The sequence below is a fragment of the Festucalex cinctus genome, chromosome 2 (genome assembly GCF_051991245.1).
Source record: "Festucalex cinctus isolate MCC-2025b chromosome 2, RoL_Fcin_1.0, whole genome shotgun sequence".
NCBI lineage: Eukaryota > Metazoa > Chordata > Actinopteri > Syngnathiformes > Syngnathidae > Festucalex > Festucalex cinctus.
The window spans coordinates 16782639-16795077 of record NC_135412.1 but is presented as its reverse complement, the minus strand read 5'-3'; the positions used below and the strand labels follow the sequence as shown (position 1 = coordinate 16795077).

The 12439-nt window shown below is 39.4% G+C and overlaps 1 protein-coding gene across 3 annotated transcripts; it reads right to left on the bottom strand.

Moving 5' to 3' along the window:
* Positions 1-635: 635 nt before the first annotated feature.
* On the bottom strand, positions 636-11376 carry wdr13 (WD repeat domain 13). Of its 3 annotated transcripts, none has more exons than XM_077513364.1 (10): positions 11286-11376; positions 10760-10846; positions 7761-7992; positions 7042-7154; positions 6678-6808; positions 6011-6318; positions 5662-5842; positions 3606-3747; positions 3408-3526; positions 636-1270 (listed from the first exon to the last, which is right to left on the bottom strand). In XM_077513364.1, exons 2-10 carry the CDS (start codon positions 10798-10800, stop codon positions 1086-1088), a joined length of 1452 nt encoding a protein of 483 aa, XP_077369490.1. In that variant the 5' UTR covers positions 10801-10846; positions 11286-11376; the 3' UTR covers positions 636-1085. The 3 variants fall into 3 exon arrangements, with proteins under 3 accessions (XP_077369490.1, XP_077369491.1, XP_077369492.1); XM_077513365.1 differs by having other exon boundaries at positions 7042-7151; XM_077513366.1 differs by having other exon boundaries at positions 7761-7958; positions 11286-11334.
* Between the last annotated feature and the right edge of the window lie 1063 nt (positions 11377-12439).

The following is a 12439-nucleotide window of genomic DNA, read 5'->3' as shown; positions in this document are numbered from 1 at the left end:
AGTTGAGGTAGTGAACAGGACATTATTTCAAATGCCTAAAAATGCACAGACATCACTTATTGAGATTCAGAAAACTGGTGCTTTCCAAAGTCAAGGCAATTGTTTGAAATGTTTTATTGTGATTCCACACAAAAGACATCTGATAGAAAGATAAGACGTGGTCATATGACCTGCACACTGCAGATTGTAGTTTCAGGAAAACACCGCTTGTGCTTGGATCCTTCGGGTTAAAAAATATGTACTGAAGACTTGACTGTTGGGTGTTAATGGATTGTTTCTGATTTAAAAATGATCAGTCTAGTATGTATCATTCCTAAATTTATCTTTTTTAAAAGGGCATTTTAAAATAACACTAGTCTTCAACAGCTGAATTCTTGAAGAATGATAATTTTGCAGCACTGACAAGACCACAAAACATGACTGCAGACTTGCAAAGTGTACTTAAAAGTTCAAAACGTTTTGATAAATGCACAAATTCCAAATGAGACTAAAATGCTTCACATTTATTCTGTACAAACATTGTACAAAAAGCTACTTTGGATTTCCCAATAACATTTCCACCTGTGACAGCGGGTGCATATTGGAAATGTGATTAAGTGTTGTATTTTGTTGGGGTGGAGGAAAAAAAACTGAGGCCAAGTCAGAGTACTTTATTTTTGTATGGACATTAAATTTAGTCACAAGTATCTGCAATAAATACATACATACACACACATACATACATAAGCACAAAGATACGTGCATAATGTCTCAAATACAAATAGGACACAGCACACCTGAAAAGCAAGTAAGGCTTTTGACTACACATATTGCATGAACACCACAAGCAGCCAAAACTACAGTAGTGGGACTGACAGTGTTGGAAATGTTTCTGCAGGTGCTTACTGTCACACCTCAGGGAACAAACATCGGAATGTTTTCCAACGGAAAAGTGCACCATAACCCCACCTGACTTTTCCAAACCATCATCCTCCCCACGCAGCACACTGTTGTGATTGCACTTGACGAGAATGACATTAAAAGTCAAAAAGCAGCCCCTTACAGTAAAAACAATTCCACAGCCGGTTGGGGAACAGCAGCATTTGTTACTTTTGCTCCCGCCTCCAGATGATGACCATGCCCGTGGAGTCGGCGGAAGCCAGCAGACTCTCGTCGCAGTTGAAGCTGACATCGAGCACGGGGCCGCCGTGTCCTTGCAACTTGTTGACGATGGCCTTGGTGTTGCGTTCCACGTCGAAGAAGTACACGCAGGCGTCCTCGCTGCCCGTCACTGCCGACAAAAATGGTTGCCATGTTTCTTTGGGAATGAGGAAAAATAGCACCCAGTACTATTGTACTTTATAAAACATAGTAATAACTAGGGGTGTTTTAAAAAAATCGATTCGGCGATATATCGCGATACTACATCGCGCGATTCTCGAATCGATTCAATAATCGGCAGAATCGATTTTTTTAAATTTTTTTTTTTTTAATTTTTTTTAGGATTCACACCTCGAGCATGGAAGAATGTTATATGAACGGAACATTAAGCCTTAATATTTTATTTTAATGCTGTTCAAACATGAAACAGATTACAACCTCTATAAGTCTGAAATTTCAGATAAATAAATAATACATTTTCATATAAATCTTACACTCTACAAGCTTACTGATTAGTATTTTCTAAATTTGAATGAAAAAAATCGCAACAATCGACTTATAAATTCGTATCGGGATTAATTGGTATCGAATCGAATCGTGACCTGTGAATCGTGATACGAATCGAATCGTCAGGTACTAGGCAATTCACACCCCTAGTAACATTTTAATGATTAGAATGAAACCATTTTGTCACACAGCATAAACGAAATGATGCTCCTTCTGGTGTGCCTGCCTTGGCCACCTGGACAAGTTATTGATGAGTTTTTACGAATCCCACTAGAGTTCTAGACAGTTGTTGGCTTTTGGCAGTGACCAATTATATACATCAAATGACAAAAAAGTATAGAACTGACAAAAGATGTGTGATAAGGACATATTGCCATATCCTGATAATGTATCCTCATATGTTACTGATTATAGCTAAATGGTCCTCATGTAACGGAAGCAAGAAAAAAACAACAACAAAAAACAACAACAACAACAAAAAAACAAAACAAGAGCTATGTCACGTTTTACCATGATAATTTTCCCGTTTTTACATGGTAAATTTCATGTTTTAACATAATAAATATGGTAAAACATGAAACTAATGTAAAAACGTGAAACATAAAAACATGAAAATTCTCATGTAAAAACGTAAAAAAAAAAATAATTACATGTTAATTTTCACATTTTTACTTAACTAACGGTTTTACCTATGTTTCACATTTTTAAATGATAATTTTCACATTTTAACATGATAATTTTCACATTTTTACAATAAGTTTCACGTATTTACATAAATGTTAAAATGTGAAACTTATTTCACATTTTAACACAACTATGCTAATACGTGAAAATGATCATGTAAAAACATGAAACTTATGCAAAAATGTGAAACTTAGGTAAAAACGTGAAACTTACGTAAAAATGTCAATTTTCACATTTTTACATGATAATTTCCACGTTTTAACATAATTATGTTAAAATGTGAAATTATCACGTTAAAACATGAAATTATATAAAAATGTGAAATGGCTCATGAAAAAAAAAAAGGTTTTCATATATTCTACGTCCCTTTAAAATATAGAAAACATGGAAGTACCAACCATTGTTACAGCAATTTTAATATTGCGAGACTGAAGTCTTTAGTTTTGAGAAAAATGTGTTTCAAATTTGGCACATCTTTCAAGGATCCATAGCAACCTTGGGGAAAAAATATATATATTGAACCCAGACTTTCAAGAAGTGTTGAAAGACCACAGGACAGTCTATTCCAACCGCAGGTAAGGACATCATCCGACATTTTAACCTTTTAACAGCTGAGTAAGTTTGACTTCTCCACAGACAAAATCAACCTCAAGTTTGTGGGGCAGAAAAGTATTTATTCAACTATAATTTGCAAATATATTCTTTTAAAATTCTACTTTGTGATGTCCAGGAATCCCCCCCCCCCTTTTCTGTCTCTCACAGTGGAAGTGAACCTATTATAAAAATGATAAGACCTCTGTCATCATTTGAAGTGAGAGAACAGCACAATTGGTGGCTGACTAAACACTTTTTTGCCCCACTTTTGCATAAACTGGCACCATGTCTTTGGAAATACTTAGCACAATTGGCTTTTTAGCCAATCGATGACTTTATACTCACCAACTGTGACCACTACAAGTGGGCGATATATGTTGAATCACATTTAAGAAATGCTGCAACATTTTTACAAATAAAACCCTAAAATAAAAATTTTGAAGATATGTTTTGTGTTGTAATGGTAAAGCAAAGCAGCTTACCAACACAGGCACCCTGTCTGAAGGACATGAGGGGGCAGAAGATGCTGTGAACGTGCTGCGAGCCATGCTGGATGGGGAAGCTTCTCTTTAGCTGCAGCCCTCCTTCGTTGTCTACAACCCTGAAAACGTGACAAAGGTCAACAAATCGAAATATTTCGACTGTTGGAATGTGCCTGTGTGCATGCCAAGCAAACAGACCTGTAGAGCAGCAGCTTATTGACGCAGGCGTTGACCAGCAGGGAGGGGTCCCGAGCCTCCCGGCTGATCCACGAGCGAGCAGAAATGCTGCAGATGGAGCTGCCGTCGCTCACCACCAGACGCTTGGCCTTGGTCAGCTTACCTGCATTAGGGCAGTCAAGAATTGGCGTGGATGAACAAATGGTCAAGGTTCAAGAATTGGAGCAGGCGGGTTGTGGCTACAAATCTGCTTTCTTTACTCAAGACTTTTTTTTTATTTTTATTTTTAAACATGCTCACGACAAAACAATCCCAGAAAGTCCACTCAAATTGTTTGAATCAATAAGGACACTAACCCATGATGGGAGACGTTCCCTTAACCCACTCGTGTGTATATATATATATATATATATATATATATATATATATATATATATATATATATATATATATATATATATTTATTTATTTCTGTAGTACATTTCCACAACCGAGGTCAAGATGACCTCTCTCTCTACTGTGGGTTCACAATATAATCCCCCATTTTAGGGTCATTGAGCCTAAACCAAACTAGAGCTGGGAATAAAAGTCGAACAAGTCGGTTTAGTCGACCAGAAAAAGTGTTCGACACAAAAATGCATGTGTCAAAGCTATTTTAATCATTTTTAAAAACATATTTGCAGCACCTGGGCGTTGCCTGGACACCCGGAACAAATATTTCGGTTCCACACGGACACTTATTGCTGACGGACTCCGATTCACCACGACCAACTAAGATGTTTTTAGGGTTTGTTTGTGGTCTCTTTAGACTGAAAAGGGAGAAAATTAACATCGCTACATGTCCTATGTTTGTAACAAAACAATCCAGGTCAAATTCACTAAATAAATAAGAGCTTGAATGAATTTATTGCCGCCGGCCAGACACACGTAAGATGGCGGGTGGCCCGACGCATCAGCAACAGGCGCATCTACGTACTTAAGACTGGCGGATTGGCGACAAGCCGAGTTTTTTGTGAAAAATGTCATTTGTTGTATTTGTTGTATTGAAAAATGGGGGGGAAGGGCTATTAGTCGATTAATCGTTGGAATAATTGATAGGCAAGTCGATTTAAAAAAAAAAAGTCATTAGTGACAGCACTAAACCAAATTGACTCATGTTTCCCCCGTGTCACCGTGAGAAAATAGTAGAGGATGCATCTGACTAGTGGTGTGAATACAGTCCCAACTTGATGATTTCCTTTGCTTGACTTTTGATAATGATTGGGTGTGTTTGCAGTGTGTGTGCACATGCAGGTGGGGGCTTTTTTCTTAGGGGCTTCTTTCCTCCAGATAAGTTGCTTAATTGGCAACCTGAGTCATTACTGCTGACTTGGCACTTGCAGAAAAATCGGACAAATGCCATCAACATCATCTATGAATGCATATTAAAATAATAACAACTGAACATGCTGGTAGATATATACAATATATTAACGTTTTGTTTTGTTTTTTTGCAAAAATGCATATTTAAAGTTTATTGGTGCTTTTCGAAGTTTTTTTTTTTTTTTTTTTTTTATTGTAAAGATTTTTTTGTCTTTTCCCACAATGAATTTCAATGGGCATCAATTATACATTTTTCACTATTTGTAGGCCAGCTTGGTCCCTACCTGCCGCCAAAAACGCGGGTTCACTGCATATTTATATGTTTATATATATATATATATATATATATATATATATATATATATATATATATATATATATATATATATATATATATACTTAATACAATAATTTAATAAAATAGACAAATAATTATCACTTCTAATGGTTGTATTTATAATCGACAATTGTTGAGCCATTCATTGTCATCATTATCATGTCATTCACAACAATCGTGTATTTCGACCACAGAGACTCTCCACACTTTTTTAGCCATAGGTTCATATGACGTGGTCCCCCTAGATTCAAGTTCATACACTAAAATGTCATTTTTACTGGAAAAGCTCATTTGATACGACATGGCACTTTTGATTGGCCATGACATTAGTTTCAACATTAGAGGTCATTCGAGATGACATAATAATTGCGACTGTACCTGTGGCCATGTCGAAGAGGAAGGAAAAGATGCTGCCCCTGTCGTCACCCGCCCAGAGAATCCTCCCAGGAGAGTCGAAGGAGAGCGAGAGCACGCGGCCCGTCAGCTTGCTGGAGCCGCCCTTCACCTTCTTGCCCGTGGAGATGTTCACCACCTGCAAGTGGTGCTTACTGTTGCCCACCTGTTGCACACAAGTCGGGAGACAATCTTCATGGTCAAGTCATCTTTATCCATATAGCGCGTTCAAACAGCTGTAGCTGTACACAAAGCGTTTTACAGAAACACCTAAGATAAAACAAACATAACACAAGTATGACAGAAATGAAATGTGTATCAAGTTAAGACTCACCACAGTGAGGTTGTTATTCATCGGCTGGAAAGTGCAGCAGAGTAGCTCGCTGGATTCCGGGTCTCGGACTTCTCGGATGCACCGGCCGTCCTCGGTGTTCCAGATCCGCAGGGTCCCGTCGAGCGACGTCGACACGATGACATCGTTGCTGAGGGACCAAGCAAAGTCTGTGACGGGGCCTCCATGGCCTTTCAGAATCACCTTGACGCTGGCCGGCGGCGGGGACAAGGTCATGATGGACAAGGTGCCATCCAACGAGCAGCAAGCCAGGAGGTGTTTGTCGTCGTTGGCAAACTGCAATCGTGGTACTGTAATAAGGCGGCACGATTCATCGATTATCAAAATAGTTGTTGATTAATTTAATAATCGATCAGTTGTCGATTCGTTGATTAATGGTAATTGTTACACATATAGTTTCAGGAGATATCTTTTCTCATTTTTTGCATGAGAATATGAAATATGGTTATTGTTTTGGGGGACTTCTTAAGAAGGAGTAGGAATTATGTTTTTTTTTCTCTCGTATAAACCTTAACTTTTCTTTACAGAACTATGCTTAAAAACTAATTATCATAATTTGTTGAAATAAAATTGGTGATTTTATTTTTAAGCTGAAGTATATCGACTCAAGATGAGAGATCCATTACAAAAGAAAGAAAAATGTGCCGACCTGCAGAATCGACATGTTGGTCAAATATGTGGTGCATTCCAGCAAAAGCGTAATTTTCACTCAAAGTCGTGTCCCCAGCCATGGCTCGACTCGCTTCTGCCACCGAGGTCGGCACCAAACTGCCTGGAGGCCTGCAGAGCCCAATAAGAGCGAGCGTGTCAGTTCAGCAGCGTGCTACACATCGCACAACCTTCAACTTCTGTACCAAACACTTGCATCACAGCAAATAAAAACAACACAAAGATGAAATGATTAAAATTGCATTTACCTCAATACATCAAAATGCAAGTTTAGAATCGTAATCACAATGTCGGAAGTTCGCTAACGAATCTTAATCCCGAGATGAGGCTAGTGGTGCGAGTACCTTTCATCGTAGACGGCTCTGTTCATCTGGGCCTGCAGCTGGTAGGAGCCTCTGCTGATGGACCGCCGGTGGCCACGAGCCCCTTGGGCGCGGGGGTCCTCCTCAAAGTCCTGCTTCATGATGAGAGCAAAGGCAGACAGGAGCTGTCAGAGTGAACGTTTGAATTTTTCCACCAGTTTTGATGCACCAGACATCAACAACAGTACTGAGACACCAAAACCATAAAACAGCAGCACTTTGACTTGCAGGTTTTTTGTTTTTTTTTCCATGACCCAAGTTCGTGACAGCTTCTCGGGCATCAAATACATTTTTAGCATTGAAAATCATGAGAAAAATAGCATCGGATTGTATAAAACATAATGGTTCTGTGTTATTTAAAGGCGGGGTCTTCCATTTTCACTCAGGAAAATGCACTATATAAATACAGGATGTATACCTATGAACTCCTTCTCATTCTACACCTCTGGGCTTCTGTTAATGTATGGTGGTGATTTTTTCCTAACCACCTCTTCTGAAGAAAAATTTGAAGACATTTTTGATGACGAAAGAAGGATTTTCTTCCCTACTGCAAATAAGTCAGCGAGTGCTTTAGCCAATGCATGTGTGCTAATAAAGAACAGTACATTGGCTGGCTGAATGTGAGCCACGAAAAGCTCTGTTCTTATCAGAACAAAATCCCTTTTGTGTGCATCCCCCCCCCCCCCCCCCCCAAGTCTGACCTCCATGCGGTCCAGGGTGGTGCGGGAACTGCGCACACTGCTGGCCCTGAAGCTGCTCTGCTCGGACAGCGGCCCGTAGCGTAGCGCCAGCAGCTGGCTGCGCAGCCTCAGATACTGCCTGCGCAGCCCCGGCTCAAAGCCGCACTTGGCGTTCTCTCGGAGCAGCTGGCTGCGGCGGCGAATGTACTGAGTTCGGAACTGTGGGAAGGTGGGCGTGCGGTAAGCATTGTACCTGGGGCAGGGCAAAAAGCGATTCAGAAAAAGCTGATGAATGAGCGCTGGACAGCCATTTCGGCATCTATTCCATATCCTTCATATGCAGCTTAATGACCATGCACTAGTACGCTCCTTTGCCGCACTTAGTAGAATAACTGTGTCTCACTATATGTATTTTTCCACTGCTAGTGCCACTTTTGGCCTCCAAATCTGCAATTAAACCTTATTAGTAAGATATTGTACTACACTTATAAATTACTACTAGGCCCAACTAGTTGGCACGTGCCATGTACTAGTAGATTCTTGGATGCACCAAATTTCCACTAGGAACTTTGGCTCCGAAATGTCATACAATAGTAGGGGGAAAATATATTTACAGTCATTCTGCTAGTGCACTGGATGTTTTACTAGTAAGGACAAAGAGCAACGTTTAACAATACATCTTAACAATCGGGACTTAACCTTGTAGATATCTGAATCACAATTCTAACTATTTGAAACAACAGATACCTAATTCAGTTTTGCCTTGTTGAAGTATTGAAGTACAGATTGAAGTACATATTTGAAGTATTGAAGTAGACTAACCTGGCAATAGCCAGATGGATATGCTTCGCAATATCCTGGTACCGCTCCACAGTAATTTTGTCGGGAAAAGGCGGGACATTCGGTATAATAATTCGAGCTGATTGGACGATGCGAAATTCACACGTTTGTTTTAACCAATCACGGCCACGGGTGAAAATTTCAAAATGTCATCTCCCTTCTTGTAGAAGGGGGGAAAAAGCACAAACATCGCACCAGTAGGGATGTTCCAAAAAATATCGTCTGCGATATTACTGGTGTATTTTTTTAGGTGATAAAAATTTGACATATTGCGAAATTGACGTGATGACATAATGCGTAACATTATACGTCTTCGTGTCAACTTTGACGTACACGCGTCGTTCGCTGATGCACAAAAAACAATGTAGGAGCGTGTGAGGCTGCAAGAGCTGCAGCAAGTTCTTACAGCCAGTTCTGTCGCATCTTCGACAAAGTGGGAGTGAGCTTCGTCGTGTGGAGGCTGTGAAAACAATCATTTGCAAATCGTGCAGGAAAACTGTTGCCGTAGACATATAAGCAGCTCGTGTGGTTGGGGGTGAACAAAAGTTCATTAATTACTGGGGGAAAAAAATAATAAATTAACAGACGGTGGTTGATTAATACTGAAGCGGTCGCGTATCGTTTGGCCAAGATCAACAATCCGCAGTGTTTATTTTACCATGACCGATAAATCTAATTTACGTGAGTTTGTGATGCTAATTGACCGCTAAGCTAATATGCTCTCGACGAGAAGGCGTGCATGTTTCTATCGCACAGCGCCCTAAAAGTGCACATTTGTCTTATTCATACCCACTAGTAATGTCTACAAGGAAACGCGGCATTTTCGCGCTCCTCTAATTCAACAATCAGAGCCGTTCACGGCAAGGAAGAGAGTTGCCGCCGGTTGCGGCAAAAATAATCACTGCCAAAAGAATAGCAGAGGGAAAACCATTTTTTTTAACAATACACTTGCCTGCGATGTACGAAGCATGACGTCACAAACTTTCTGCTACCGTATCATTGGCGCTACCCCCCCTAACATCCCGAGGCTCAACCACACAGGAGAAAATAGTGGACTTTTTTGACTCATGCAATTTGCCACTAACTTCTGAAGCTATGTGCTTTCATTGTATTTGCACAGTAAATTTCCTTTAAGCAGTTCTGTTTTCATTCGCAGGGTAAACACCATCTGGCCTGTTTTTAATTTCATTTTATCCATTACAGTTGGTATATTTGCACTTTGTATACATTTCAATTCTGGAAAAAATGGTGGCTAAATATTGTTGCTGCAATAAAAGTGCTATTATGCTGAAGTGTCAATCACAAATCTATTGTTCAGTAATTATTACCAATATCGTCAAAAATATTGTCACCGCAAATTTCTTTGAAATATCGTGATATAATTTTTAGGCCATATCACCCACCCCTACTTACCAGCGAGAAATGCACGAAGCGCCCCTCGATGTTCAACATTGAATAAGGAAACTGTGAGTCACTGTGAGAACAGAATTAATTGTAGCGTCCATTCGTCCATGTTAGGTTTGTTTGTTAGCTCCGGCGTTGGCTTCCTGGTTTCGTCACAGTTGCATAATCCCGCCCCCAAACACAATGTCACTCTGTGATTGAACGGCAGTTATGTGGTGGAGCGGTACAATATGATATTCTCTGGAGTTTTTGAACTCACAAATAGCGCAAGAATTCATCTTACGAGAGCAAGGTTAGAAGTATACAGTATTGAAGTACATATTTTTATAACAGCCCCTGGGAAAGATTCAACAAATCAATCACAGAGATTTACTGATGAATTCGGGATATCTGCAATTGAATAGTAGCAATCTGTAACTTCAGTTGTAAACATTTTACACATCATACTGACCAGTGGTCATAATGGCAGTTACAGATTTATAGAACAAATGACATTTATTTTAAGATATCTGAAAAAGGCACTCAGATATCTGGAAATTAGGTGAATTTATTGGAATTACGATTACGCGACGAATCGATGGGATAATTGATGATAATCGAATCTAAAAAGATTATTTCGTGACAGCCTCGTCGACCACATTAAGTGTTTACAAGGACGAGACTTTAATTAGCATATGAAGGAATATGGAAAAATGCGCTAATGGCTTTCCGTGGGATGTATCTTTGTTGTTGTTGTTGTTTTGGCTGACTCTCAAAAAAGTGTGCGCTGGTCTCACCTTGCGTCCACCGCCAAAACCTGCTGCCAAACTGCTGCCATGAGCCAAGTACGTTCGGTGAAGAGGAAGCCACTGCCAGGCCAGGTCCTACACAAAAACAAACCTTCTGAACACGACGGTCACATGATTCGAGCGCACACATGATGAGAAGCTTGAACTGAGAACGTCAAATGGCCGTTCGTTCAAATTCTACGAGTGTTAATTCGCCTCCCTCCACGACACGACAAAAGATGGTGGACAACCAAAAACGTCAGCTTCTTCAGCATTATTATCCCCCTGTGTCAGGTCGACACCGGCAGATAAAAAGCGACATATGGAAGCTACAACAGTGTTGATGTTTTGGTTTGTTTCTTCCCGTTTGTGGCTCGATGCTAGCGCGGCTAAGCTAGTAATTAGCAGACGACTCGATTCCTCTTCAAATGAACTAAGTGATTAGTTGTTTATGAGTCATGTACACGTCGGTAAAGATTCACTTGAATGGACACCGCAAAGAAAAGCAGAGAAACAGATTTAAAAAAACACGTACCTTCTTCAGCTTTTCTCCATCGTCCCACTTCCGGTAATGGAAGACGTAGATGACGTGATGTGGTTGTCAGTGGAAGGCCCGGATGATGACGTTCTAGAAAAAAAAAGTTGCCTTATTTTTCCACAAATGTACATTCACGACCATAAAAACTATTCTTTGAGTCTTTTTTATCCGTATTAACTTTCAGTATCTGTTTCTAGAAACAAGAAAGCTCTCATGCTCCCATTTCAAATGGTTGCACATTTGTTTTGTTTTTGGTGATACATTCTTTTATTAATTAGTGCTAAAATATCTTGAATGTCTGCGATTGGCTGGCAACCAGTCCAGGGTGTACCCCGCCTACTGCCCAAAGTCAACTGTGATCGGCTCCAGCACCCCCGCGACCCTTGTGAGGAATAAGCAGTCGAGAAAATGGATGGATGGATGGATGGATGGATGGATGGATGGATGGATGGATGGATGGATGGATGGATATCTTTGAATGTGAAGGCTACTGCTGCTACTATAATGGTAAATTCCGACAAAATTCTGAATAAAAATAATAATAATAAAAAAATTAAAAAAAACTATGCGGATGAGCATCAATTATGAATCAATTAATAACAACTCATGAGGTAATCAGTGTGTTCACAAAATGCTGATTTGTGATCATAAAAAGTATGCACTCCAATCCTCCATTGTTGTAACTAACAAAATTGTATTTTTTTCTAAATCAATCTCTTTTTTCCACTTACTAATTTTAGAAACCTACTTTTATTTCTCTACTTTTTAATGATTTAGATATTTTGAAAGTGCTATGTTAGTGTGTTTAAATGTTGTTCATGGCATGCTTATTTTTAAATATAGAATTATGCTCGTCTGTAAATGTTTTCAGGTGCTATGAGCCTTGAATTGCCTTGTCTATAAATCAAACTAACCACGCTTTGCTTTACCTAAATTGTGGCCACAATATAAAACGAGTGTTAAATGCAAATTGTTTCTGATGGGTAAAGTTAGATTCCGTTGCGTTTTGCTCAACTCAACTTAGAGCACTTTAAAAACAACCATAGTTGTACAAAGTGTTGTGCAAAAAGTAGAAATCAGGCATATAACAACAAAGACAGTTAAAACAATAAATTAATAAAAATAAACTTTGAAATAATTACCTGGTTTTT